Genomic DNA, 24,533 nt, shown 5'->3' with positions numbered 1-24,533 from the left:
CAGAAGAACAAGAGATTCATTGTCTATAACTGCTAGACCCCAGAGTCAATGTGTCACGTGGAGAATTTGGTAATGATTTCGGGTTCTGTACACTTGGGGGAACAAGGTGGTGCTGCCAGGTGTGCCCTCCCTGGGGACAGCTTGAGCTGTCTGCTTAGACGTTTTGAGGGATTTTCATACTTTGCCCTAATGGCCCTTGTGTATAACTCCAGGGAATGGGTGTTGCGACTGTCCTCAGTTTACAGAAGGGGAAACTGAGGTACGGGGAGGTGGGAAGGGACACATTCAAAGCTGGGCTTCTGGTGCATACGCCTCCACAGCTGACCATGTCGTGAGGCTGAGGTAGAGTCAGGTGATGAGTTCGAGACCAGCTGCTATGTAGAGGCTGGATATGTGTTCATAGGCATGACTGCATGGATCAATTAAAATGTATACTGAGAAAATAAACATGAGCAGCAAAAGCAAGGTTTCTTCTTCAGCAACTGGTCCATAGCCATTGAGACAGTGTGTGTTCTTAGTTCTGTGACATGCTCTCAAGATCCCAGGGACCAAACCCTGGGCAAAGATGATAGCTTTGCCAGTGTTCAGGACTGTGGTCAAGGTTGACTCTTTGCTTATCACCCCTCGAATCAGGGTATGTGACCTTCCCTTCCCAACCCAGCAGCTTGTCGGCTCCCCAAAGGGTCACTTCTCTTTACACCCTGTACTCTCCTTGTTTCTCACTTCCTTTGGGTGCCCTGGGTGTCTTATCTGTCTCCTGGACTCTTCTTCAAGGAGCTGGTGACCGCTGCCTAGCTTGAGAGGCCAGATCAGCAGGCACGAAGCAGGCAGGTTGCCTGGGAGTTCTGGAATGATCCAGACCCTGTTTAGAAGGCAAGTTCTATGTGAACCCTCATGTTATCAAGACAATCCCACGGTAATCCAGTACCAGTGTCTTCTGCAGTCTCTCGGATGGGGTGCAGTTTTCCAACTGTCATTAATTTTTTTGTTTAAAGAAAAAAAAAAAGCAAACTTTCCAGTCCTGTTCTGCCTAGGATACACTTTCTCATGGGGGTGGGGGTAGGGGTGTACCCCGGCTTGGCTGCCCTCTGTCAACAGAGTGAGAGCCACCCCCTCCCTAGCTGCAGGCAGTTGAATGAAGCAGTTCTTTGCTCCACCGAAGGAAATATTTCCATGGAGCCGGGCCAAAAAAACCCCTTGCCTGAATCCGGGGCTGGCCCCTGCCCAAAGCCAGGGGGGGATGGGTGGGGGTGGAGCTGGCGACGTGGCCCTCTCTTCCATGTGTCAAGATGTGAATTCTAAACTCCACCCTACAGCAATGGCCTGCTTGGCTTCTAGTCCTGGGTTTTCTAGGAGCCTCCAGAAGAAAGGAAACTTTAGCCCCTAGCCACTAAGAAACCCTTTCTCAAAGAGAGCCCTTATAGAAGTGGGGTACAGCATTATAGAGGTGGGGTACAGCTATGTACTTTCTGGATACTGTACATCCACTGCCCATGAGGGGTGCTTCTCACAGAAAGGGCCCTAGACCACGCAGCAGTGAACCCTTGGGGCCTTAGATTTTAACTTACTTGTTAGAAAGAGATTTTTTTGTAGACTATGTTCCTTTCTATGAAAGACATTAAAATGTTCCTCAGTCTTCTCGAACTGCTGCATGCATTTATGTATGATCATGTGTGTTGCACACGTGCATAAATCTGCGTGCACATGTGTGTGTATGCATGTGGAGGCTAGAAGCTGATATTCTGTGCCATTATGAATAATTCCCTACCTTTTTTTCCTGGAGACAGGGTCTCTTACTGAGCCCAGAGCTCACCTATCTGTCTGGACTGGCTAGCCAACAAGTACCAGGGATCCTCCACAAAACGGAGACACCGGGTATTAGCTTTATTGCCTGGGTCACATGGGCACTAGGGATCTGAACTCAGGGTCTCAGGCTTGGCTCAACACCTGACCGCGAGTGCTTTACCCCCTTAGCAATCTCCCCCTCCTCTGCCCCTAATTGCTACTTTTCCCTTTTTCCTCTCTAACTTTCTTTGTAGATTTCTTTGTTTTTATTTTATGTATATGAGTGCTTGCCTATATGTAGGTACTGCATCTCCTGGGTGCCTGATGTCTGCAGAGGCAAAAAGTAGATGTAAGCCGGCGTGAAACTGGAGTGACAAGTTGTGGTGAGTCACCACGTAGGTTAAGGGACCCAAACCCAGATCTTCTACTAGAGAAGGTGCTAACTATTGAGCCATCTCTCTAGCTTCCTCCTCCTCTTTGTCTAAATGCACATTATAAAAGTAACACATCGTAGTTGAAAAATCATAAGAAGAAAAAAAAATACACCCTAAATCCATTTACCCAGAGAGAGGAAGTTAGAAAACAACACACTGCCCAAATGGTGAGGAGACCAACTTTCTCTCCAGGGCCCCACTTAGGAAAAGGAGTTCTGAAGAGCAAAGCCCCCCTGTCTCCCACATTGTGTACCCAGTCAGATAAAGCAAGGGAGTTATTCTCCCTGGTAAACCATTACCCCTGGGTTGCTGCTGGCCTTGACCATGGCTCAAGCTGATATAGCTCAAACAGAACATGTACACAGGCCTGCCATGAGGCACGGCAGTCTGTCAGTAAATGAACTTTACTCTTGGCCTTCCGTAGAGGGCAAGGGACTGATTTTTCTTTCTGCGGCTACACAGTCTAGTCAATTCCTCTTTGCAAGGGGTAAGGTTGCACCGTGGATCTAGACTTCAGAGGAAGCAGGGTATTTCTGAAGCTGGAGATTTGGGACTGCTGTGCTTTCTAGAAAAGAGTTCCAGACACCTGAAAGACAGGGCTTCTGCTGATGAGTGTTTTCTGAGTCCTTTATTTTCTGGCGGTGCCTAGCACAATAGGAGAAATACATGTCCCCCATCTCCCGAAGAGACCCAACCTCTTGCAAAGACCCCCCTACTGCTCTGGAGCTGGTCTGGCTTTAGCTGAGGTCTATCTATACGTGATAGGAGGAGGTTCAGAAGCATGTGACCCAGAGATATTTGGGGAGGACATTTAAGGGAGACCTGGAAGGGCTATTCTGAGAAGGAGGCACTTATAGGCTGTTTTATAGTAGCCCTCACGGTTAGACAAGAACGCATTATTAGCCTAGGCTTGGCAAAGGGAAAATGAGACCTTGTGTTCAATTCCTAACTGAATCTGAGGACATCGGCATACTTGATCACAAATATGACGTATGGATAGGAGACTGCTCGCATAGCTTTATTTTATTGTTTTTTGACAAGGTCTTAACTATGGCTTGGCTGGCCTTGAACTCTCAGATTTGTCTGTCTCTGCTGAGATTAAAGATGCAAGCTCCCAGGCCGTCTCATGGCTTTTGAGAGTTCCTAAATATTAAATTTCTAAAAAAAAAAAAAAAGATTTATTTATTTTATTGTGTATTGATGTTTTTACCTTCATGTATGTCTGTGTGAGGGCGTTCGATTCCTTGGAACTGTTATGACAGTTATGAGCTGCCCGTATGGGTGCTGGGAAATGAACCCTCGGTCATCTGGAAGAGCAGCCAGTGCTCTTACCCTCTGAGCCATTTCTCCAGCCTCCCAAATATGAATTTTAAACAAACAAACAAACAAACAAACAAAACCTGCTTGAAATTCTAAAAGCCAAGGTGAAAGAATTGCTGTAAGTTTGAGGCTAGCCTGCAAGATAATGAGTCTGAGGTCAGCCTGGCGTACTTTGTCTTAAGAAAACCATTTTAAGAAGAAGAAAAAAGTATCTACAGGGAAGCAGAGGAGGAGGGACAGGCAGGGGCTAGGTTAGCCTCCGGTCTGAATGCTGGCTCTTCTCCAGCCTGCAGGAGAGCCACGTTGGAGTACGCTCAGGGCGAGCGAAAGTGCTCTTTCTCAACAGTGGATCCAGTCCTCTGCTTTCCTCTGGAGATACCAATCTGAGCCTTCACAGATCCTTTTTGAGCAGGGGAACATGCTAGCATTGCCCAGACGGAGAAACAGTTCCCATCCAAACATTACCATAGGTTTGGCTTCTCCCAGAATTCTCCCATTGCTTTGGACCAATAAATATTTAAAAAGTTAGGTTCTGAGCTCCAGAAAAGCCAACAAAAACATTTAAACATATGGATTTTTTTTTTTTTAAATTGTGGTTAAACCATGCTCAGTAGAGATTCGTTTACAGCAGCCTCCCCCACCCATCCTTTCTTTTTCTTTCTTTCTTTTAGGAAGCCAGAAGGATAAACATGTTGCCATGGAGTTCTGTTTAAAATAAAATACAATGGAAAGAAAAGCCGCATGATGTAGTAACCACATGGACTGCAGGACACACCTGATACTAATTACTGTCATGAAGAATGTTCTGGAAGACATTTGACTCGCCTGATGTATACATTCAAATCAAGCAAAACAGGACTGGAAGGCTCCTTAGGGACCCTCCTGTCCAACTCCTTCCTTTTTCCAGATGAGGAAATAGGGGCCTAGAGAGGGGAAGGGCCTGGACCTTGGCCTCCCAGCTGGGAGGGAGCAGAGCTGAGATTCCAACCACTCTGCTTCCAGGGTCTGTTACCTTGGCCTGTCAGGAAAGGCTTTGAAGCAGAGGGATGGGGTTTTGCTGCCAGGAACAGGCTTAGGAGCGAGGGGCCCAGGAAAAAATGCAGAGGCTGACTTTGCCGCGGAGGCCCTCCTTCTCTCAAGGGCACAGGCCTGAAGGACAGAATGGCCGTTGCTTGTCGAGAGTCCTGCCCGTGCTTACCAGGGGCTCTTACCAAGCACCAATTCATGTTCTTTGGGGGTTGCAAGGCTGACAGCCTCCAGGGACCCCCAGTACATGGCTGCTGATGCTCTCTAGCGGCCGTTGTGATCCCACGCGTGGGCCACGAACATGAGCCCCCATGACAATGCGCACCCCTTGTCTCTGCCCCTAGAGGCTAGCAACTGGGCCTTCTGGTGTCTGATTGGCCACAGGGGCTTGACGACAGGGTCTTCTTGCTGATGATTGGCTTTAGCCAGCTCTGGCTGTTTCCTAGCTATTAATACTGTGGGCTAATAAATGTCTCCTGTTGACTGGGGTGCTGGGAGCCATGTTTTTTTGAAGCTTCCGTGACGTATGTGGATGGTGAAGGCCTTTCTGGCTTGTCAGGGGCCCTCTTTTGGGGGGCTGTCTGCATGTTCAACAGGCTGAAAATGGGGTGTTTTTTCCTCTCCCAGTATCTGATACATTCAGACAGTTCTTTGTGATGCTTCCAAAGCCCTAAACCTTCATTCCCCCCTCCCAATAATGCCTCCGGCTCCTACATTAACAGACTCCCCCACCCCCGGAAAGACCTGAGTCATCCGCAGAGGATGGTCGGTAACGTGGGGCTCAGCGGTGGCCCTTCTCCGTGCCTCTCATCCCCGGACCTGAGTTACGGTGGTGTCCTAGGCTTGCTGGCCATAAGGGGCTTATGCGGAAGCAGCTGCAGAGCCCCAAATAAGGGCAGGGGGCTCTTCCAACCTCGAGTCCTCCAAGAAGCCTCTGATTTTCCTTTTAGGGTCTTTCATTCTCGCTCCGTTTCTGTCATCAGACATTTCTTCCTTGGCCTCCCAGTTGCCACCCACCTGTCACCCTAAGATAGATCCTTCGTCCCTTTCAACAGCATTTTGACCTTTTCGAGAGGACATTTGATTGACGGGCTGCCCACTTTGCCACTTAGGGCAGGGCAGAGCAGCCGGAGGTACCACCTGTTAAGGATTAGCTCTCCTGTGCCAAGTCCCAGAGAGTGCGCAGCCAGGCAGCTATGCGCCATAGCAACATGTGTCACCGTCTGTCTGCTCGGGCTGCGGAAGGGGGGGCACCTTTCAAAGTGTGGGGAATCAGCCCAAATAGGGGGTCTACTCTAAGCACTACCACATAGGACCCCATTTTCACTCACAAAATACTTTTCTTTGGGGGGCACAGCTTGCGTCCATATTCCTAGTACGCTCCGGTTGCAGGGTACCCCCTTAACGGGGAGAAATGGACCCTTGGAAGAGGAAGGGATGTCGTAAGCTTTTCAGTGCACAGGTTGCTAGCGGATGAGCCCGGGACTAAAAATTGGGGTCCTTTGATTCTAAGATGCCAAGTCTCCCGTATCAAGGTAGTCCATTAAAAACCGGGTGTGCTAAGTGACGGCGACAGCCTCGGATTGACATCTGGGAATCAATTATTTTATTTGGGCTTTTTTATTTTCCGGAGCAATAATAATGATCGTAATAAAACACTGCTTTCTCTTTTCCTAAGCCCGGAGCATCTGACTGACGTTCCGAAAAACCCAGGCAAAGGAGCTGTCAGTCCCCGGTACCCCACCTTTATTCTTGGCTTTTTGAGTAAAACCGTAATTTGGGGTGATTTCCCCCCATTTTGTGTCTACAAATCGCCCTTCCATCCATGATCAGGGCTCATGTAGGGAAAAAGCATCTGCGACCACAGGGTGTTGGTCATGGCGGCCAGGGGCACTGCGGCAGATTTTTTTTTCCTCCGTTCTTTGCTGCAGTCTGGGTGCGGCTATAGCAATTTGTCATAGAATCTGGGGGGCTCATTTTTCCGGCCAATCACTTTTGGAGAAATGAGCGCATTGCAGCAGAATGCGCTGACGTCAAAGACCACCCCTTCTGCGCCTTTATATAAACCCCACCCAGGCAGCCCCTAGCGCAGACGGCGAAGAACTGGGATAGAGCTCGCCTCGGCTCTGCTGGCCTTGGCTGCAGCTCTCCCAGAGAGCGGTGCGCCCACACGAGAATCCCATACCTGGTGAGTGGTTGGCCATCCTTTATCCGAAAGGATGTGCAAAATGAAGACGACATTCCCTTCTGGCCCAGGCTCTGTCCTCCTGGACATGCCGAAAGGCCGATGCTGGGACCTTCTCCCGAAGGCAGCCCCTTACTAAGCCTGGTCCCCAGCATCCGACACGAAATTCTGCCAGGAAGCGGATTTTAAGGCACATTTTCCTGGGGGGGGGGCGGCAGGGTTCCTTTCTCACTTAGTCTTGGAGGGTGGGCTATGTAGCAGAGACCCCGATTAAGAAAAACAGCAATAATCAGAGATTTCCCCTCTTAAATTCTGCGTATTGCGGTTTCTGGGGTCTAAAAGCCTGATTTTTGGGGTTCAAAGCCACCTTTAGAATTGCGTTAATGGTGGGAGACATGGCGGCGATGCGTTCTGCAAGCCCCATGAATTGGGGGGGAAGGTACCTGCAGAGAAGGGTCTTGAGCCATCTTTTTCTCATAGTCGTCAGCCAGGTTCTTGGTGAATCGTGGGCGTGAGGTTCACCAGCGATTCCAAACCCAGGTTTAGTGTAGATCTGATTTCAGGCAAAATACAGAGAAAAAAAAATTGCAACCGTTATTATTTGCTTCTCCCCGATGGAGCCCCTTTAACTGTGGGAGCGATGGTGTTAAAGGCAATCTGCTTGGAGACCCCCAGATCACCATACGGGAGGCGGCAGTTGATGCTAGGGTCAAGGAATCGGGGGGTGCGCAGGTAGAATAGAAGCAGGGGGTGGGCTGGGGCAGAAAAAACCCATATCCTTGCGCCTGAGAAGAAGGAAGACAGACATGTAGAAAAGGGGGTGTGTGGCGTGTGTGTGGGGGGGTGATCTGCGTGCTGGGAATTTGGGGGCAGGGTTCTTTTCAGTATTGCGCATGATGGTCGCTGTAAGATTCTGACATGTTGAAGGCTTTTGACTTTTGATAAATCACCTTTTGCCGTTTCCTTTGTCCCTGTTAAGCCCCCCCAGGCCGCCCCCTCCCCATCTTGGGCTGGCTGGCTGGAGGTGGGGGGGCGCCAGAGGGTTGCTACGTGGCAGGCTTCTAGAAGGTTCTTTTGACAGCCGCAAGAGGGCGCTGGTGGCACTGCGGAATTTTGGGGGGCGGGGTGGGGAGGGGAGGGAAGAGGAGGGGAGGTGGCCTTTGTTCTTCTGCAGGAGGGGGTCGGGCGCGAGACTGGCTGCAGAACTGAGGGTTCATTTACCTAAAGGGACATGTTAGGAGACAGATTGATGGGTTCACAGAGGCTCGCCTGTAGAACTTGCAAAGGCCAGAGATGGCGTCATCTGCAGTGGTTGTGTGATTTGGGGTGTCATTGACGCACATTAATTTATTTTCATTAATTTTCGTTTTCTGGGGTCTTAGAAAGGTATGGCTTTTTGAAGAGAAAGGATTGCAAAAATGTTAATTAGGTATCATCCCTAGGGGTCTTGAGACTTGGCTTGGTAAATGGGGGCAAGATTTTGGGGAGAAGGGTGTTGGAGGCATATACGTCATATAGCTGAAGATCTCAAAAATGAGTGTGCTGTGTATTGAGAACTGGGTCTTTAGATTTTAATTATGCTTAATTAAATGGTGGGAAGCAATTTTCTGTTTTCACTTATCAGATGTAGAATTGTGGTCTGGGGGAGCCTCTTACTGCAGGGTCTTTGCCCTGGCTGTGGTACATACAAAGTGGCTCCTAGGCGCGTGTATAGGTGCTGCGTCATCTCTGCAAAATGGCTCTGGCTTGTGGTAGCTTGGAGAGGCGATGGGGGTGCAGAACGACCCTGAAAGATGGGCTGGTGTGGGCTATGCCCCCCCTTCAAGCCTGAAACCTGTTGGGCAGCCCCCCCTCCTCCTACGTCAGCCTAGCTCTAGCAGCTGCGCTGTGGCGCCAGTGGGGGCGCCGCAGGTGGTTGCGCTATTGGACTCTTGGTGCGGGCCGCGCGCCCCCTAGTGGTCTTTATGTGCAAATGGTTCTTGGCAGGCTAGCCTGGCGCTAGAGTTGCGCATGCGCATTCAGCTAACACTTGTGACCTGTCAATCAACTCATCTGTACCCCTCCCATTGCTGTCCTCCCCTCCCATTTCTCCACCTCCTCATCCCTCCCACTTCTCCTTTCCCTCCTCCCCCTCCCTTTTCATGGCTCCCTTCTTCCCCCTCCCATTTCTCCCCCTCCCATTTCATCTCTTCCTCTTTCCCCTCCCATTTCCTCCCTCTCTTCCCCCTCCCACTTCTCTCCCTCCTCCCTCTCCTTCCATTTCTCCTCCCTCCCTCCCTCCCTCCTCCCCCTCCCCTACCCACTTTCCTCATTCCTCTTACCCCTCCCTTATTTCTCTCTCCCTCCCATCCCTGCTCCTCCTCCCTGCTCCCTTCATACCCCTCCCTCTTTCCTCCTAAGCCTTCCCCTCCCTTCCCTTTCCCTTCACTTGCCCCCTCCCTCTTCTATGCTGTTCTTGTTCTGGCCAGTAGAGGTCCTCAATATGGTTTCTAATGGCCCCCTCCCATGCCATAGGATCTCTCTTCAGGGATGACATCATCGGCTCACCCCAGTCTTCAAGGACCTCCTTCTTTGGATGCCAAGCTGTCACTCAAGTACCTGTGGCGATACCTGATGAACATCTCTACCCTCTGGTACCACAGCTACTCGCTCAAGTTGCTTGAACATTATATGGACAGCAGACTCCCCTAGCCCATTTCCTGCTTTTCACCCCCAGACCCATTAGCCATTGAAGGCAATTATAAGTGTTAAATAATTGGCTGTAATTTTAATTAATTGGCTTAAATTATAATTAACACCTATACCTGGGCATTTAGTGAATTCTCTAACCTTTGGTTATTTGTAGAGGCAAGGAGCATGGATTCCTGGAACCCACCAGCATAACAGCAGCCCCCTGTGGACCTCCAGGACCAGGACATCGAGGGACAAGGGACAAAGAGGATCAGCAGTGGTCATCTAGCCTCCCTCTGGGTTCAAGCCTTGAACCAACGCCCTAGTGAGGGGGCATTGGTCATGACCTCTCACCTCTGTTCTGCTTGTGCCTTGAATCTGAGCCCTTCCCTGTGTGTCTCTGCTTGTGTTCATCTGCCAGTGAACTGGAGTGCTTCCCTCCCCAAGCGGGGGTCGTCCCTTGTGACTGACCATGTTGTCCTAACAATGTCCTGAGCAGAAGGATCCCTTTGGGAACCTCTCAGGAGGCGGGACCTGGGCAAGGGGCCACCAGCATCATGCTGGCAACTCCGTGGGTGGGGGTGCGGTGCTTCTTGAATGAGCATGTGGCTGACCCCCAAAGGCATGCCCCCCCCCACCCACCTTCTCGGAAATATCCCTTCATTTGGGGGTAACGGGGACATTAGGAGCAACCTCCTAGGGGTGTTGTGAGAATTAAATGATGCAGAAGAGCCTGAGGCAGGGCTGGGCAGACCCCTCAGCAGTGTTTGTTGAAAGGTGTGCAGGTGGCTGTTCTCCCACCCGCGAGCTCGTCTCACTCATCTCATCTGTCCTCCCGCAGCCCCTGCACAGGTCTCTCCTTGCACCAGGTAGGGGCTCCAAAAGACAGCAGGCCGCCCGGGAGACTTTGAGTAGGAACTCGAGTCACGTGTGTGGCCATTTCCAGAGCACTTTCTATTGTAACGTGTCTATGTTGTTCCTATGTGATATGCGTGTGCAAAGTGGGGAGGCATCATGTCTAGAGAGGGGTGAATTGGCGTTGACTTTTCATGATTTTAAAGAGGTAGGTGGGAAAGAGAACCTGGAGAATCACCCAGCTTCACTCATGGGCTGGACTGAAATTTACACCAAGTATTTTGCCACATTGCTGGCAAGAGATGGGGTCAGAGTTGAACCTGGGTGCCACTGTGGCTACCCCTGACGGTTCCCTGCTCTGTCCTCAGCCTAAAGTTCTTCTAAGAGTCCTTCGATTTCATACCAGACACAATGGTAAAAAGTCTGAAATCCTAGTTTCCCAAGGGAGCTGCTGGGGAGCTGCTTGGGGAGCTGCTGGGGGAGGGGGTGGTCCAAGTCTGGTAGCATGTGCTGACTTCATCTGTTAGTAACGGTATGATCTTAAACAAGTCACTTAATGTCCAAGTTTCAGTTCCTTTCACACCTTAATAGGGATTAAAAAAAGAAAAAAAGAAAGGGGGAGGGGAGGAAGAAAAGAAAAAATAAAGAAAAGGAAAAGAAAAAAGAAAAAAAAGCAAACGAGTTCATCTATCCAATAGGGTTCTTTTAAGACCAAATGCCAAACCATGTAACTCACAAGAAAGTGCTTTAGAAACTGGCGTGAAATTTCAAAAATACTTACTAACCAAGGAGGCTGTCCCTATTGCCCACTGTCCGGTCCTATTCTTGCTCACAATAGTGAGCACCCAGTAGGTGCTGGGTGTATTTGTATTGAATAGATAAATTCCAGAATTTAAAATAAAAAACCCGTAGAATTAATTCAACAAACATTTTCTGAGACGCTGACCATGTGCCCGGCGCACCAGGCTATGGCTGAGGTACGAAGATAATGAGAATAGCCTCTTTTTGAGGCTAATTGGGACCCTCATTTTATCCGCACTTTCTTTGGTCGCCTTTTAAACCCACAAGTTTTGTCCAGACAAGACAAAAAAACAACTGGGTTGCTTTAGGGAAGCCCAGTTTGGAGTGGACAATAGCGTCCAGGCCTCTGAAAGGGGCTATTTGGATTACGAGGCAAATAGAGGCAGGAGGAGGACTTAGAAGGTGACAAATGCAGGGGGCGGAGACCCACTCTAATCCAGGCTATTAGGAGGAACCCTTTCCATCTTCCGGAGTGGCCAGTGGCTCTCACCATTGCCCGTTCCATCCTTAATGCTCAGCACACATGGATACAGGGGCTACCCTGGTCCTTCTCTTGCCACTCTCCATTCATTTGATGCTCACAACTCCCTGTCCTGATCCAGGGCCGGCCTGCCATCTCCCAGGGAAGCAGAGGTTGCCAAGTGGTTTTCGAATGGGCGCCCCTCCCCATCATTGTCTTCATGACCCTCTTCCGTTCTAGCAGTGGACATGGACCTGTGTCGAGCCTGTACTTCCAGTTCAGTTTCCCTCTGGATTCCTGACTCTGCTGTCCCCACCTGGAGCCCCACTTCCTCCTGTCCTCCTTCCTCGCCACTCCAGTGTCTGTCTGTCTTTCCTTCACAGCCCGGCTTCTCGAGGCCTGTCTACACTCGCTGCTTTCCTTCCTCACCTCCAATTTCCCCTCCAACCCACTGCTTCCTGATCCGCTCTTCTCCATCGAACGGCTCTCGCGCAGGTAAAGACTTTTCTGTAGCTTGACCCTTGGCACGACTCCAGCCTGGCTGGACACAAGGACACATGCATCTCCATTCCTCCTGTTCCATGGCTTCATGGCTCTGGTTCCCTTCTACTTTCCGCATCACTGGCTTCATGGACACAACTATTCTTGCTTTCCCTGGGAACTCGCATTCCCAGCCCTCTCCATTCCCCAGACCTGCCTCATACCCCCAGCTGGCAGTGCTGCCTAGAGCACTCTGGGGTTGGCTGATCTGGGCTCAGGTCTAAGGTCAACCACTTAATATCGGGACGACAGTGTAAGACAGCTCTTACAAGCTGCATTGGCTAAAATAGGGTTAATGGTCTTCACCAGGAAGGCCAGGTGAGCTCCACCAGGTAAGCCTCAGATGCCATAGCTGAGGGACTGGAGGGGAAATAAATTAGATATTCCTGAGCAAATGCAATTTAAGTCACAATTAAGTTTTCTTGAAGTTAGGTTCCCACAGAGAAGACCAAAGAGGAGTGGGGAGAAGGGGACATTAAAGACAGCAAAGGCAAGGAGGGATGGTTTAGAGAGGGGGAAGAGAGCATTAAAGACAGCAAAGGCAAGGGGAGGGGATTTGGAGAATGTTAAGACCTACCCAAACCTCATCTAGGAAAAGCTTTCACTCCTAGGTTAGCCTGGGCTTAGAAGAGAAAACCAGAAGGAAGCTTTTAAGTTGATTACCCAGTGACAAACCCCAGGAAACTTCCCTATCACATTGCCCTATTCAAGGGTTTTGAGTTCCTCTGAGGTTTAACCTCTGCACCTCCTGCCTCTACCCGTTGCCTTCCTGGACTCGTGATTAAGTCCTCAAGGTACAAGAAGGGTCTCAGGGAATGGCTGGTCCACAGTGTAGAGCCGCCACTGCCCCCGACTGTTTTTTTTTTCTTTAAGGTTTATTCTACCTTTTGCCCTTTCTCCTTAATGAACATGGGGCTAATCTTGGGCCTCATAGAAGGGAAAGGCTGCAGAGTAATGAGGTAGCTACCGGGCTCCAATATTGATATCCTAAGGGGCCCTCTTTGTGTGCAAAGGAAAAAACACACAATTCCCATAATGAGCTGATCTGGTGGCTGTGGGGTAGGGGGCCTGGGGTTCTTAAGCCATACTTGGTGTGTAGGCTTCCGTCCTCACTGGAATCTCAGCCCCGCTCCCAGGGCAAGACCCATTGAATGAGGCTGCAAGTTGAAGGTAGCTGTCAAGGAAGGAGCTACTCAAGGGCCACACTGACCATACTCTTCCCTTTCAATGCAGCCTCCTGCCACGTTTCCCACTCCTGCCCCAGCAATTTTCAGACCTGTTTCAGGACTCTTTCCCTCCTTCCCTCAGTGGGTACACTGGCTAAAGGTTCTGTAGCATTGAGGGTCCAAATTAGGTCACCACCTTGTATAGTAAGGAGTTGAAGCTAAGGGACCAGGGTGACGACTGAGGCCTCTGCAAGAGCCACACACAAGCCCCCTCTTCACAATATGGAGACACTTGGCACTGCTTCTACCGTCTCCAGGGTCCCCCGTCTCAAATATCTATCCATTAGTAAAATAATAGGTCCCTGAAGCCACTTTTGATATTCTAGGAGTCTGGGGGTATCTCAGAAACTGGGGAATATGCTAGGGCCTTTGCCCAGTGTTTGACAGTCCTAGGTCATTGAGGTTTTGTGTAAGGAACCTCCAAACTTAACAGCCTCGAACAACTCAAATATGACCACCCCTTAATGCTCTGGAAGGAAGGCTGCCTGTAAGGGAGGATTCGAGCTAGCCACCTGCTTGAGCATAGTGAGCTTTTTACCCCCACTCTACTTCTAGGGACCCTCAAGGTTGCTTCTGTGGATAAAGAAGCCCCCCTCTCCTGCTTCCACCCCAGGCATCCAGACTGGCTTCAGAGTTGGCCCAGAGACCTAGAGTATTCTGGGGGCTTAACATCTGTGGAATCAGTCAGGATATAGTAGGACGCCAGGGAGATGAGGGCAAGGAACGGAGGGAGGCAGCAGGAAAAGCCCTGGCCCCCCATTCTTCTGAGAACTACTGTTTTTTTTTCTGCCTTTCCTGCCCATCACCCTTCCTCCATTCTCTGTCTCAGCCTCCCTCTGTTGTCTCCTCCCTCTCCCATTTGGATCTGGCCCTTTTGGGGTGCCCCTAGGCCACCCCCTCCTCCTCTGGGTGTCCCAGCACCAACCCGGTAAATAGTGGGGCTCAGTAAGAGTATGTGGGATGTATGGCGGGACAGGTGGACGAATGGACGGGCTCAACTCTCACACCAGGGCAGCTAAGGTGCGGAGGGTGGAGGGTGGGGGTATAGGGGCTTGGGGGACTTGGGAGCAGCTGCTACCTGCCCTAGTCTCTGCCCCCTTTGAAGGGGTTCTACTCCCTACCTGCCTTAGTCTTGGCCCCCCTTGAAGGGGTCCTGTTGTTGAGCACCTGCATTCATCCACGCGTTCACTCTGTCATCCAACAGTTGATCCTAACTGAGCGTGCCCATGGTCCTGGCCCTGGGCTTGGCACCTGCCACCTAGCTTGTCCCTTGATGGCCTCTGCTTCCCAGGGAGGGCAAGCTGGGGGGTTGTCTGGGAGCCAGAGCCGTGGTCTCTGGCTCCGTAGAGGGCATTCAGAGGGCATGGGGTGGGCCTGGTTTGCCTGCTCCGCTTTCACGGAGACCTGCCCACCCCCAGGGCTTTGCTCCCCTCTCTACCTCCCTCCCCATTCATGGCTGAGTATGGGCTACTGGCCCCCGCAGCTTAGGGCTGAGGCAAACGCAGAAGGAACAGCTGTGATGTGCCACCGGTCCTGGCCACACAGGTCTCCCTCTCTCCCACTAGAGTTTGATGGGGGTCTGAGGCTTTTGGGCCCTTTCCACAGTTTGTTCCTCCCCCTGGGACTCAGTCCAGCCTTTTTGTCCCCAGCTATCGGCTGGGGACTGTGTCCCAATGCTAGGAGCCTTCAGAGAGCATGTGCAGGCCCCGCCTCTGCCTGGCTGCCCACCTGCTCTTTACCTGCTGGCTCGCCCCTGCTTCTACAGCGCCTGGGTTCATCACCCATTTGGCATTCTGCTTGCATAGCCTTTCCTCATGATGTTTCCCTAACACCAACCTGTGCCTCAGTCCCTGGGCTCATCCTACTCCACCCTCTCCCTCGGGTCTTAGCCACTCGCTTTACGGGCTGGCTTCCCGTGCTAAGCCCACATCTGTGGCTAACCCGGTCCACCGGCTGCCCTTAGCCTTGCTACCAGGTCCCCAATCCCATTGTGCCCCCCAATTCAGTGTTACCTCAGTTGCCAGCAGCCTCCTGGTGCCTGTTGGACAATCTCTGCCTGGTTCTTCATCTCCCACGGACTGATTTCCAGGGTCTGAGTGATCAGGGGCTTAAACCAGGTTTATGACTCGGTCCGCTGGCCCCGGAGACCCATCATCGTCGTCGTTCCCTGGTGGGTGTTGCCCACGTGTATCACGACTGTGTCCCTGAGAGTCCATGGCTCCACCCTCCTAGGCCCCTTGCTGACCTGGTGTTGTTTTGGGGGCTACTATCCAGGCCTGTCGCGTCTTCCTGTGCCATTTCCTGTTATGCTCAGGTTCTACGAGCCGCCCATCTCCACAGAAGAGCAGGTGAGGCCGCTGCGTGTCTTCATGCGTGTGAGTACAGGTAACTTTTCTGTTTTTCAGGTTGTTCACTTTATAGAAATTCTAATTTTTTGCCTTTCCCCAAAGCTGGCATTGCCCACCAGCCATGCTGGCTGAAGAGCAAAGGACGGAGGACCCCGGGACGCACAGTGCAAGGACCCCACGATGATGCCCAGCGCGAGGACCCCACGTCGCCCAGCGCGAGGACCCCAGGACGCCCAGCGCAAGGACCCCAGGACACCCAGCGCGAGGACCGAGGACACCCAGCGCGAGGACCGAGGACACCCAGCGCGAGGACCCCACGATGCCCAGCGCGAGGATCCCACGGCACTCAGCAGAAGGACCTCCTGGATCAGGGTGAGTCTTTTGCGTCGACAAACACAACATCGTTAGAATTCACTGACATCACTTCTTCACTCAAAGAGTACATTTAATCTACGGAGCGGGCACCTTAACCAAGCTTCTCACATTAACCTGGATGCCTGGATGCCTGGACTCTGCTTGGAGCCGAGACTGTCGCCACTCCATCCTGGCCGCTGTCTAGCAGGGACCAGAGACGGTAAGTGGGGGCAGGTTACCAGTTGTCTATGCTCCTGGGAATGGCCAGGGGAAGACACACAGTAGGCACACAATCAAAACAACTGACACGTTCGCCGTATGAATCCTTAAGCCTTTGGCTTTTTCCTACCAACACCTATAGCCTTTGTCCCACTCAGATATGGGGACACAGGCGGTTATCCACCTTGGGTGGGAGACGTATCCCGCCCTCCCTCCAGCCATGGCAACGCTGTTTCCGGGCAGAATTGCTACCTTGTGCACAAGGGGCTTGGACAGTGTCCTCTAATGAAATGGTGGTTTTAAAGAGATTTTCTTTCTTTTCCTCACCCCCAATACTGCAGTGAAACAAATGTTTCTTTAAACAAAATCAGTAATGGTGGAGAAGATTCAGAAGGCTTCATCATTTTTTTTTTTTCTCTGTGGCTCTCTTACTCAAGACAATAGTAGAATGTTGAAGGCTTGTATGGCAGGGAGGGAAGGGCCATACTTTACACAAAGGGCTGTGGGTTCTGGTGAATAGTGACTCAGAGAGGAGTGTGATCCTGCTTTGTCTCACTTGGGGCAGTGGGAGGCATTGGGAGCATTGACTGGGTCCAGGTCTGACCTTGACCTGTTGCTATCTTCTTGATGCCTTGAACAAACACCTTGTCTCTGCCTCAAGACTGCTCCCCAAATATCAGCCTGCTTGTGAGTCTTGCCTTCCCCTGCTTTTGAATGCAGCTCCCATGATATTCTCTCCTTAAACGAGATTCACAGCTGGCTTCTTTACACTTCTGCCTTTCTCCCCCCTGAAGTGGAAACAGGATGGGATCTTATTATTAAATAAAAGCTGGCAGTTTGTGAGGGGACCCAGCACCCAGGCCTGGCCTTTGCCTGACTGTCTTCCCTCTCCGGAGAGCCCAGCAGGCTGTAGAGAGGAGGGAGTGTGTGCCTAGGGCACCAGGAAGGCTCTGTCTTGTGACATTTACTCCGTAGCTGGCATTTACTGAGCGACCTGCAAACATGGTGACGTGGCTAGCGAGGAGGGCTGGAAGGCGAGCTTTGCTCAGGGCATGATGCTGGCTCCCAGGGGCATCAAATCCTGAGCTTAGACAAAGCCAATGGGTAGCTAGCCTGAGCTGAGCCAAGGGCTTGAGGCTCTGGGCTTGTTCATTAGGGACAGCCCAGAAATTCTAAGGTAGACAGAGCCAAGGGGTTAGGCTAGGTTAAGGTGACGCCAAACAGACCCAACCATGAGACCACTATGCCCACTTATCCCAGAAGACTCCCAGATTCTGCAACCAGCTTTACCTACCCTCCCAGAAGTCTGGAATAAGTTATTTCATCAAGACTAGGTTTTATATGGAGGTACATTGTGAATGCCTGATATTTCAGACTGTGGAAACAAAGTCTCAGGCAGCTACAGCTTTTAGGGACTTAGGGTTAAAAAAAAGTAAAAGCATATACCAGGTTCTCAATTAATATAATCCACCAGCCTCCCAGAATAGACTCCTAGGAAGTGCTGAGATGTTGGTACTATGAGAATCAAAAGAAAAGGTGTTTATCAGGAAAAGTCTTTTTTTTTTTTTTTTTTTTTTTTGATGCTTTGGGCAATTCCTGAGCAGCAAGGGGTGGAAATGAGGCCCTAGTTTCCAAGAGAGTGGACCTTGTCATCTGGCGGATAGATGGGAGGTGGTCTCTGGTCAGTCGTCATGGTAATAGGCAGTTAGCTCCCTGGAGCCCTCACTTAGTACTCCACATGGACAGAATGTGGGAAAAGATGCTAGTTTCTTGTGGGAATGCTAGTTTCTCCATCTACCCCTGGGGTGGGCAGGAATGGGATGCTGGAGTTGTGCTGATTACTTGTGGAGGGAACGCCCTTGCCTCTGCATTCCCACCTGCAAGCTGCTCCTCGGAGCTGTACTTTTCGGGGCTCCTGATACGTGCGGTTCAAAGCCCAAATGCATTCGCAAGTACATTTCTCCAGATGATGTCAAAACCTGGCAAGACGCAAGGGCCACAGGACACATATGTTTCTTATTCGCTCATCTATATGAAGTAGCTTATATGTGTTCTTTTTTTATGAGTAATCTGACTTCTTAGAAAGAATGAAGAAACAACAACAGCAAAGCAAGCCAGTCTACCCATCGTTTAATGAGCTGGCTAATGAGGAGGAAGACAGTGTCACACAAAGGGAGTGCGGAGAGAGACAAATTAAGGTCCTTAAGGGTAAAGGGCAGTAGACAGTGAACGACAATGAAGGAGCCAAGCTGGAAAAGCTGGGCTGGGGGGCTGCTCTCCTGGGAGCGGTTTCTTCTCAAGAGACTGGAATTTCACAGGCTGTGAATAAGTTTCAAGAGCCAACCCCTCCTCTTCTGCTTTGAGCCCCATCTCTCTCAGACAAAAGAAGAAAGAAGTAGGGCTTGGGCCCCCATCCCTGGTTAGAGAAGTTGGAAAATTCTAGGAGAAACGGGTCTTTCCGAGTGGGACCACTTCAAGCACAGGATCTCTGAAAGGGAGAGAGACACTGGGTGGGTGTTGCTTGAGTAAACCCTGGCCACTCACGGACACCTCAGGCTCTCTAGTGTTCTGAGGAAAGCGGGCGTTGTGTTGCAGGACATGGTTGCCACTGTGACAGAAAAGTCAGTCAGGTGGGAGTTAGGGATACCTTGTGGGAGGGCTATCAGGAGCCTCTGGCGTTTCCTCCTGGGTACCTAGAAACACAGCAACAGGGCTACAGAGGAGAAAAGCATTAGACGAGGGGTCCTGGGTTTCTATCTTTAATGTGGAATGTCTAGTGTTTTCTGGGATCCTCTGGCCCTGAGTCTAGTGTTTAGGGCCTGCCTCAGAAGTCTGGTCACTTTAGCCAAGCTTTTCAGGGGCATTGTCCTCATTTGTTTTCTCAGCTCCCTTCATCCCTAAGTCCAGTGTGTTTGTGTGTGTGTAGGGCAGGTGTCAGGTGATGGAGGCCAGTGCCGCCCCCCCCCCACACACAACTCAAGCAGGCTGTGTGTGGGAGAGGAATTAATTAAGGCAAGAACAGGGGTGGAAGGTCCAGTTCGTGACTTTCTTAATTGCTCTCTAGTTTCTTTGGGCTTAAGAGAAAATTGCAGCCGGTGAGGTCTTCCCTCCCCTAGCCTGGGAGTGGGGCCGGAGCCTGGCTCCCCACCACCTTGAGTTGGCCTTCTCTTTTCTCAGTGAATAGGGCCTTTGGCTAGGGCTTAAGGAGGAGACTCTTAGCCTGGGAGCTCCCAGGCCGCTGCAGCTGGAAACAAAAGCTCAGGCAGAAAGGAATGTGGGGGAGCCCTGTCGAGCACAGTCACCTGGGGATAATTGGGAGAGCTAGCTCCAATGAGTTTCCCAGGTCCTGTGAATGCCTCCTGTCAATGGAAGGTGCCCTTTTTTCAGATGAAAAGAAGAAAACCTCAATTACCTACCCGACATGGAGTGTGTGTGTGTGTTCCCCAGGAGCCTTTGTGCCCTCCCCTCTGTCTCTCTGTCTCTGTCTGTCTCTGTCTGTCTCTGTCTCTCTCTCTCTGTGCTTGCGTGTGTGTTGGACCAAAGAGCAGACCCCTGCAGCAGAGCCATCCACCCACTCTCTGATTTTGGGGACCCTTGAGCTTGCCTATCCCAGGGCTAGGTTTGTATAAGTTTCTTGGGATAGAAGGATAAGATAAGTACAGGCAAGAATTTGATCATACTGGGCCCAATGCCCAAAAGATGCTTTAGAGACAGAATGGGGCCAAGGGATAGAACTCCAGAATGGAAAGTTGGGGAAAGAGGACAGTGGAAGGGCCAAAGACTGAGCACATGTCTTTGCTGTCCCCCAGGGACCACAGCTGTGTGGCTTTTTTGTCTTCCAGCACAGTCTTCGGGTTGGCCTGTAGGTTCGTAGACAGCCATCCCTCCAGGGTTAGGAAACTGGGGTAGGGATCTAAAATTGAGTTGGGGTATTTTAGTGGGTGTGTATGGTTAGGGACAAGGAGAGGAAGGAGACAGATCAACCTCCCCTACCAGGGGGTTTGTCCCACCACTGCCCTAGATTAGCTCAAGGCAAAAGTCCCACCTAGGAGGAGTCTTGGTTCTCAGTCATGGCTAGTGTCTTTGTGACTAATGGCTTCTGAACCTCAGTTTCTCTGTCTGTAAAATGAGACCAGAGCCCAAGTGTACCATATGTAATCAGCAGGTATGTAGGCAGTAGACAGGCACAGGGCCTGTCTGACCGGAGAAGAGAATGCAGAGGGCCATGCTGGCCACTTTGGGTCTCTCTTAGCTTCCTGGTAGACCACTCCCTGCTCCTTAGGAATTGTCAAGATGGTCAAAGGACAGAGCTCAGAATGGATGTCTGAATCCAGCCCTTTGTCAACCCTGCCTATTGATGTGGCTGACTTCAGCATTCAGGGTCCTCGCTTCTCCATCCTTAAGACGGGGAGTGCAGGCCTGTAGTCATCTGAGGCCTTTGGAATTAAGCACCCAAGTGCTGGGTCTTCGGCACACTAGGGTCCTTGGTGGCCTCAGGTCTGTTGTCCCCTGCTTCAGAGATGAAGGGGCTGGAGCTTTCAGAGGGTCTAGTCTCACTCCGCCTGCTGCAGGACAGTTGACTGTGGGTTCCTGAGTGACCAGTGTGGTCAGAGGGTCTCAGACTTTAGCTAGTTCCTCACTGACAGACAGCTTTTGGAGACTGGAGGTCATTTCTTGAACTGGGGGGAAAGTCCCTAGAGCTGCCACATAGACTGTGGTGAAGGGATTACTCGCTGCACGGGATTATTTAAACGAACACGCCACAGGCCAGGCTGGGAAGCCCTTTTTTCCCTCCTGGCCAGAGAACATCGCTTGTGTAGTGTGATAGACCCATGGCTTCTCTGCCAGGAGGGTGTGCTCCGGGGGCGCTGACCCAAGTGGTTCATTGTGCACCTTTTGGTCAAGAGGCACTTGGCATCACCCCTGTTGGCATCCTGGCCCACTCAGGGAAGAACTTCTTGCAGAAGCCACCGAGTTAGCAAATTGTGGGAAAGCGAGTGGTACTGCTACCCCCTTGTGTCCTTCCTCATCTCCGTGTCTGTCTGTCTCTGGGCCTCAGCGTGGTGATCCGCAGCTCACAGACCTCTGGCAGTCTGCACCCCTTATTACCATGGTGGACTGCAGCTTTTGTTTTGTGACCTTGGTTGCTACAATTCCTGTGAGCTGAAATAAGGAATCAAAAAATTGCCAGCTTCAATTAGACTGGCAGACTGTGTTCCCAAGGCTGCCTCAGCCTTTCTATCCATTAAGGGTAAACATGTACCAAATAGGTCCTAATTCTCTCTAATTGCCCACTCCTGAAGCAAAGAGGTGAAATTCCAGGAAGAGGCATATATAAACATCCTCTGTAACCCGACCAAAGAAAATTAGAGGGCTGATGAGGGCCCGGTGCAGTGAAGGGGACATGGTTTCAAAAGATGTCCCAATTACCTCTCCCATTTTCATAAATGGGCCCGTAATGTCCAGGGCCTGGGTCTCAACAAAGGTACAGGAAATGAGCTCTGCAAAGAGCTTACATTTGTCAGGGGGACTTGTAAGAGGGTAGTATTTTCCCAACAGGTAGCGAGCAGGGAAGGCCGATCATTTGTGTAACTGCAGACTCTTATTTCTTGAAGTCAACATTTTAGTAAAAATAGTCCTTTGACGTTTTTCTCTGTTTGAAACATCAGTAAGATATTTGTACCAAAGACAAGCTAGATCAATTAGGTCCTGTGTGCCTCTGGGAGAAAGAAACTTTTCAGAAAAAATAGGAAAAAATTCAAGATGCAGAGCTAGCATGTCCTAATCCTGTTAAGCTGTGGGGGCTACACTTAGTGTGCCCACCACCACTTTCTACGTGTGTCATGAGCTCAGTGCTTGCACTTAAGACGTTTTCCATCAAATACATGTGACAATGGCTCCTGCGGACTCTGTTAGGTCTTATTTTTCCCTTTGGCTCCAGACAGTGACTCATCTCTGCAGCTTTTCTGACATTTGTTAAGATTCCAGCCCCGCACTGCGTTATTAATACATCACGGCGGACCTGGAGCTGGTACACACAGCTTTTAAACCAAGGCACGACTTTGCCAGGGTTACGTGCTAGCATAGCAGCCTGGGGTCTGCATGCTGAGTTCATTAAGGACAGTCAGGCGCGCCGAGGGTCCACAGGGGCCTGGAGGAGAGGCAAGAAAAAACCCAGATGCCCTGAGCTGCTTCTGATTACTCCACTGCCATTAAAAACAAAACAGACTAAAACAGAGGTAGCAGGGCAAAGGCCCCAGTTCATGTTCCTGCAAGGAAATAGCAGCATCTTTGGTCTTGCTGTGTGTTCTTGGTCTATAGTCTCATTGTCACCTAGGGACCATGGTTATGATGAGTGACCACCCCAGACATGCAGGGCTCATGGGGAGAGGGGTGTTTAGTATTTAGTAAATGGTTGGATAGACAGATAATCCCAAGGTCACAGAATCAAGCAGTTATGGGGAGGTTATGTTTGGGAAGCACAAATCAGAGAAGCAACTGGTTTGCAGGAGGCTTAGAGATACCAGGTGTGTCCCTGCAGGACACAGGATTTGGGGTGCTTCAGCTCTGTTTGTTTGGGAATGGAGGGTAAGAGTAGGGGAGCCTGTCTATGGAGGCTGAAGTAAGGATATAGGGTAGGGAGAGACAGGGCTTCCTCCTTTCTAAATCTCTTGGGGGACTAGCAGGGCAGGTACCTGGCAGCCTAGGTGTTTCCCACGTCCTGTGGCCTGTGACATCCCAGAGCTCCTGCCATGCTCAGTCACCCCATGGTCGTTTTAACTCCCAGGAGCCTTTAGCCTCGCCCACTCATCCTCTGTGGCACTTGCTTCCTTCCATGTGTCCCCAAAGGGGCTTGGAAGAGTCGTTTGCCCTCCTGCTCCTATCCTGACCCCCACTTCAGCCACACAGGCCCCCTATCCTACCTTTACCAGAATCTAGTAACACATTTTAAAAATTAACTCATTTAAAACATGTTTTATTTAACAAGTCATTTTTTTTCTTTAAACAGTTTTGAGTTTGTAGACAATCAAGGCCCTGATTATTGGGGTTGGGATATAGCTCCAGCATTTCAGAAGCTCTAGGGTTCAATCCCCAGCATAGCATAGAGTCATGTATGATGGCACATGTCCGTAATCTCAGCACTTAGAAGGTAGAAGCAGGAGGGTCAGAAACCCAAGGTCTTTTTTTTTTTTTTTTAAATAACAAATTTGAGGCTGGACTGGGCTACGCGAGAGCCTATCTTAAAAATAAAATTAAAATAAAAAATACAGAGAGAAAATATGCACAATCTTTGTTCCCATTTCGTTACCATCTTGTGTTCACACTGCGCGTTTGTTCCCCGCTCCGTGTAGTATGGACACATGAGTAGTAGACAAAGTCCCTGTCCTGAGGCTGTCTTACGGCGTCCTTCCTATGGGCTTTGTTAGTTGTCTCTGTGTATGCCGCACTTGTCTAATCCTCGCCTTGTAAAGACATGGCGTGCTGGTGTTCCACAGGGTTTGCTGTATTCCTATGGCATGGTTAGTGTGGAGGTGGCTGCCCAGTTGTCACAGGGCCCTCTATCCAGCTTGGCCCATACTGAGTCTTGCTGGCCCACTGACTCGTCCCAGGGCATAACCTGTGCCCTACCTTTAGGGTGTTTTTGGTGTTCTTCCTGCTGGGGAGGACTGGGCTACTGCACTTAGGTATCAGTTTGTGTCTCTTAGGTACAGTGGCCATAAAGCTTTGCTTTCCAAAGAGCAGCCCAGAGCCCACCACGTAGTCTAGTACCAGGGCTCTCGGTACCTGCCCCATCTGTGCTTAGGTAACTGGTAAGAGAGTAAGCATGGAGTGAGTGGGTTGAACAGAGATGCTTGCTTCCATGGACTTCAAGTTTGTAGAAGCCGAAAGAGTCCCTACCTTAAGCTATCCTTGTGTCTGGCATAGGTGCCATCCTCTGCCACCCACCTTCTCGTACTTCCTGACCTGGGTGAGGTTCTATCCTGTGACTGCAAGCTTTCTGATTCTAGCCAAAGTCATCACCCAGAATCCTGCGTGGGACCCTGGACACACGGACACGGACACATGCCCCCAGGACCCTCCAACTGTAAATCGTAAGTCACTAGATTAGAGCGAGCATACTTGGGGCTGTTGGGGTGGGGGTTCTGCCCAAAGTACCCTGTCAGGCAAGTTGCAGCCTGTGCAGATGGAGGTGGTGGGGGAGGGTTGCCCAGTGAGCCAAGTGGAGGGCTGACCTGGTGCTTGTGTTGTAAGATGGGAGCCTCCATCCGCCTTGTGTTCTGTCTGTCTCAAAAGAATTCTATAGGCAGC

The 24,533-nt window shown here is 50.7% G+C and overlaps 1 protein-coding gene across 19 annotated transcripts in view; it reads left to right on the top strand.

The window, feature by feature from the left end:
• The first annotated feature begins 6,644 nt into the window (after positions 1–6,644).
• Positions 6,645–24,533, top strand: part of LOC130883117 (uncharacterized) — a 31,507-nt gene continuing 13,618 nt past the window's right edge. For 4 of the 19 annotated variants that reach the window (XR_009057858.1, XM_057783349.1, XM_057783352.1 and 1 more), the window contains exons 1-7: positions 6,645–6,753; positions 9,265–9,383; positions 9,596–10,289; positions 11,920–12,031; positions 15,577–15,677; positions 15,753–16,022; positions 24,233–24,316. Coding sequence is in view for 5 of the 19 variants with exons in the window: in XM_057783349.1 (XP_057639332.1) it covers positions 10,139–10,289; positions 11,920–12,031; positions 15,577–15,677; positions 15,753–16,022; positions 24,233–24,316 (718 nt within the window). In the remaining 14 variants the exon portion in view is untranslated. Of the gene's footprint in view, positions 6,754–9,264; positions 9,384–9,595; positions 12,032–15,308; positions 15,473–15,576; positions 15,678–15,752; positions 16,023–24,232; positions 24,317–24,533 lie in introns of all 19 variants that reach the window. The other 15 variants (XR_009057863.1, XR_009057861.1, XR_009057864.1 and 12 more) reach the window with 15 other exon arrangements.

Source organism: Chionomys nivalis, chromosome 10, assembly GCF_950005125.1.
Source record: "Chionomys nivalis chromosome 10, mChiNiv1.1, whole genome shotgun sequence".
NCBI classification, from domain to species: Eukaryota; Metazoa; Chordata; class Mammalia; order Rodentia; family Cricetidae; genus Chionomys; species Chionomys nivalis.
The sequence above is the reverse complement of the archived record's forward strand: the minus strand, read 5'-3'. Positions and strand labels throughout refer to the sequence as shown.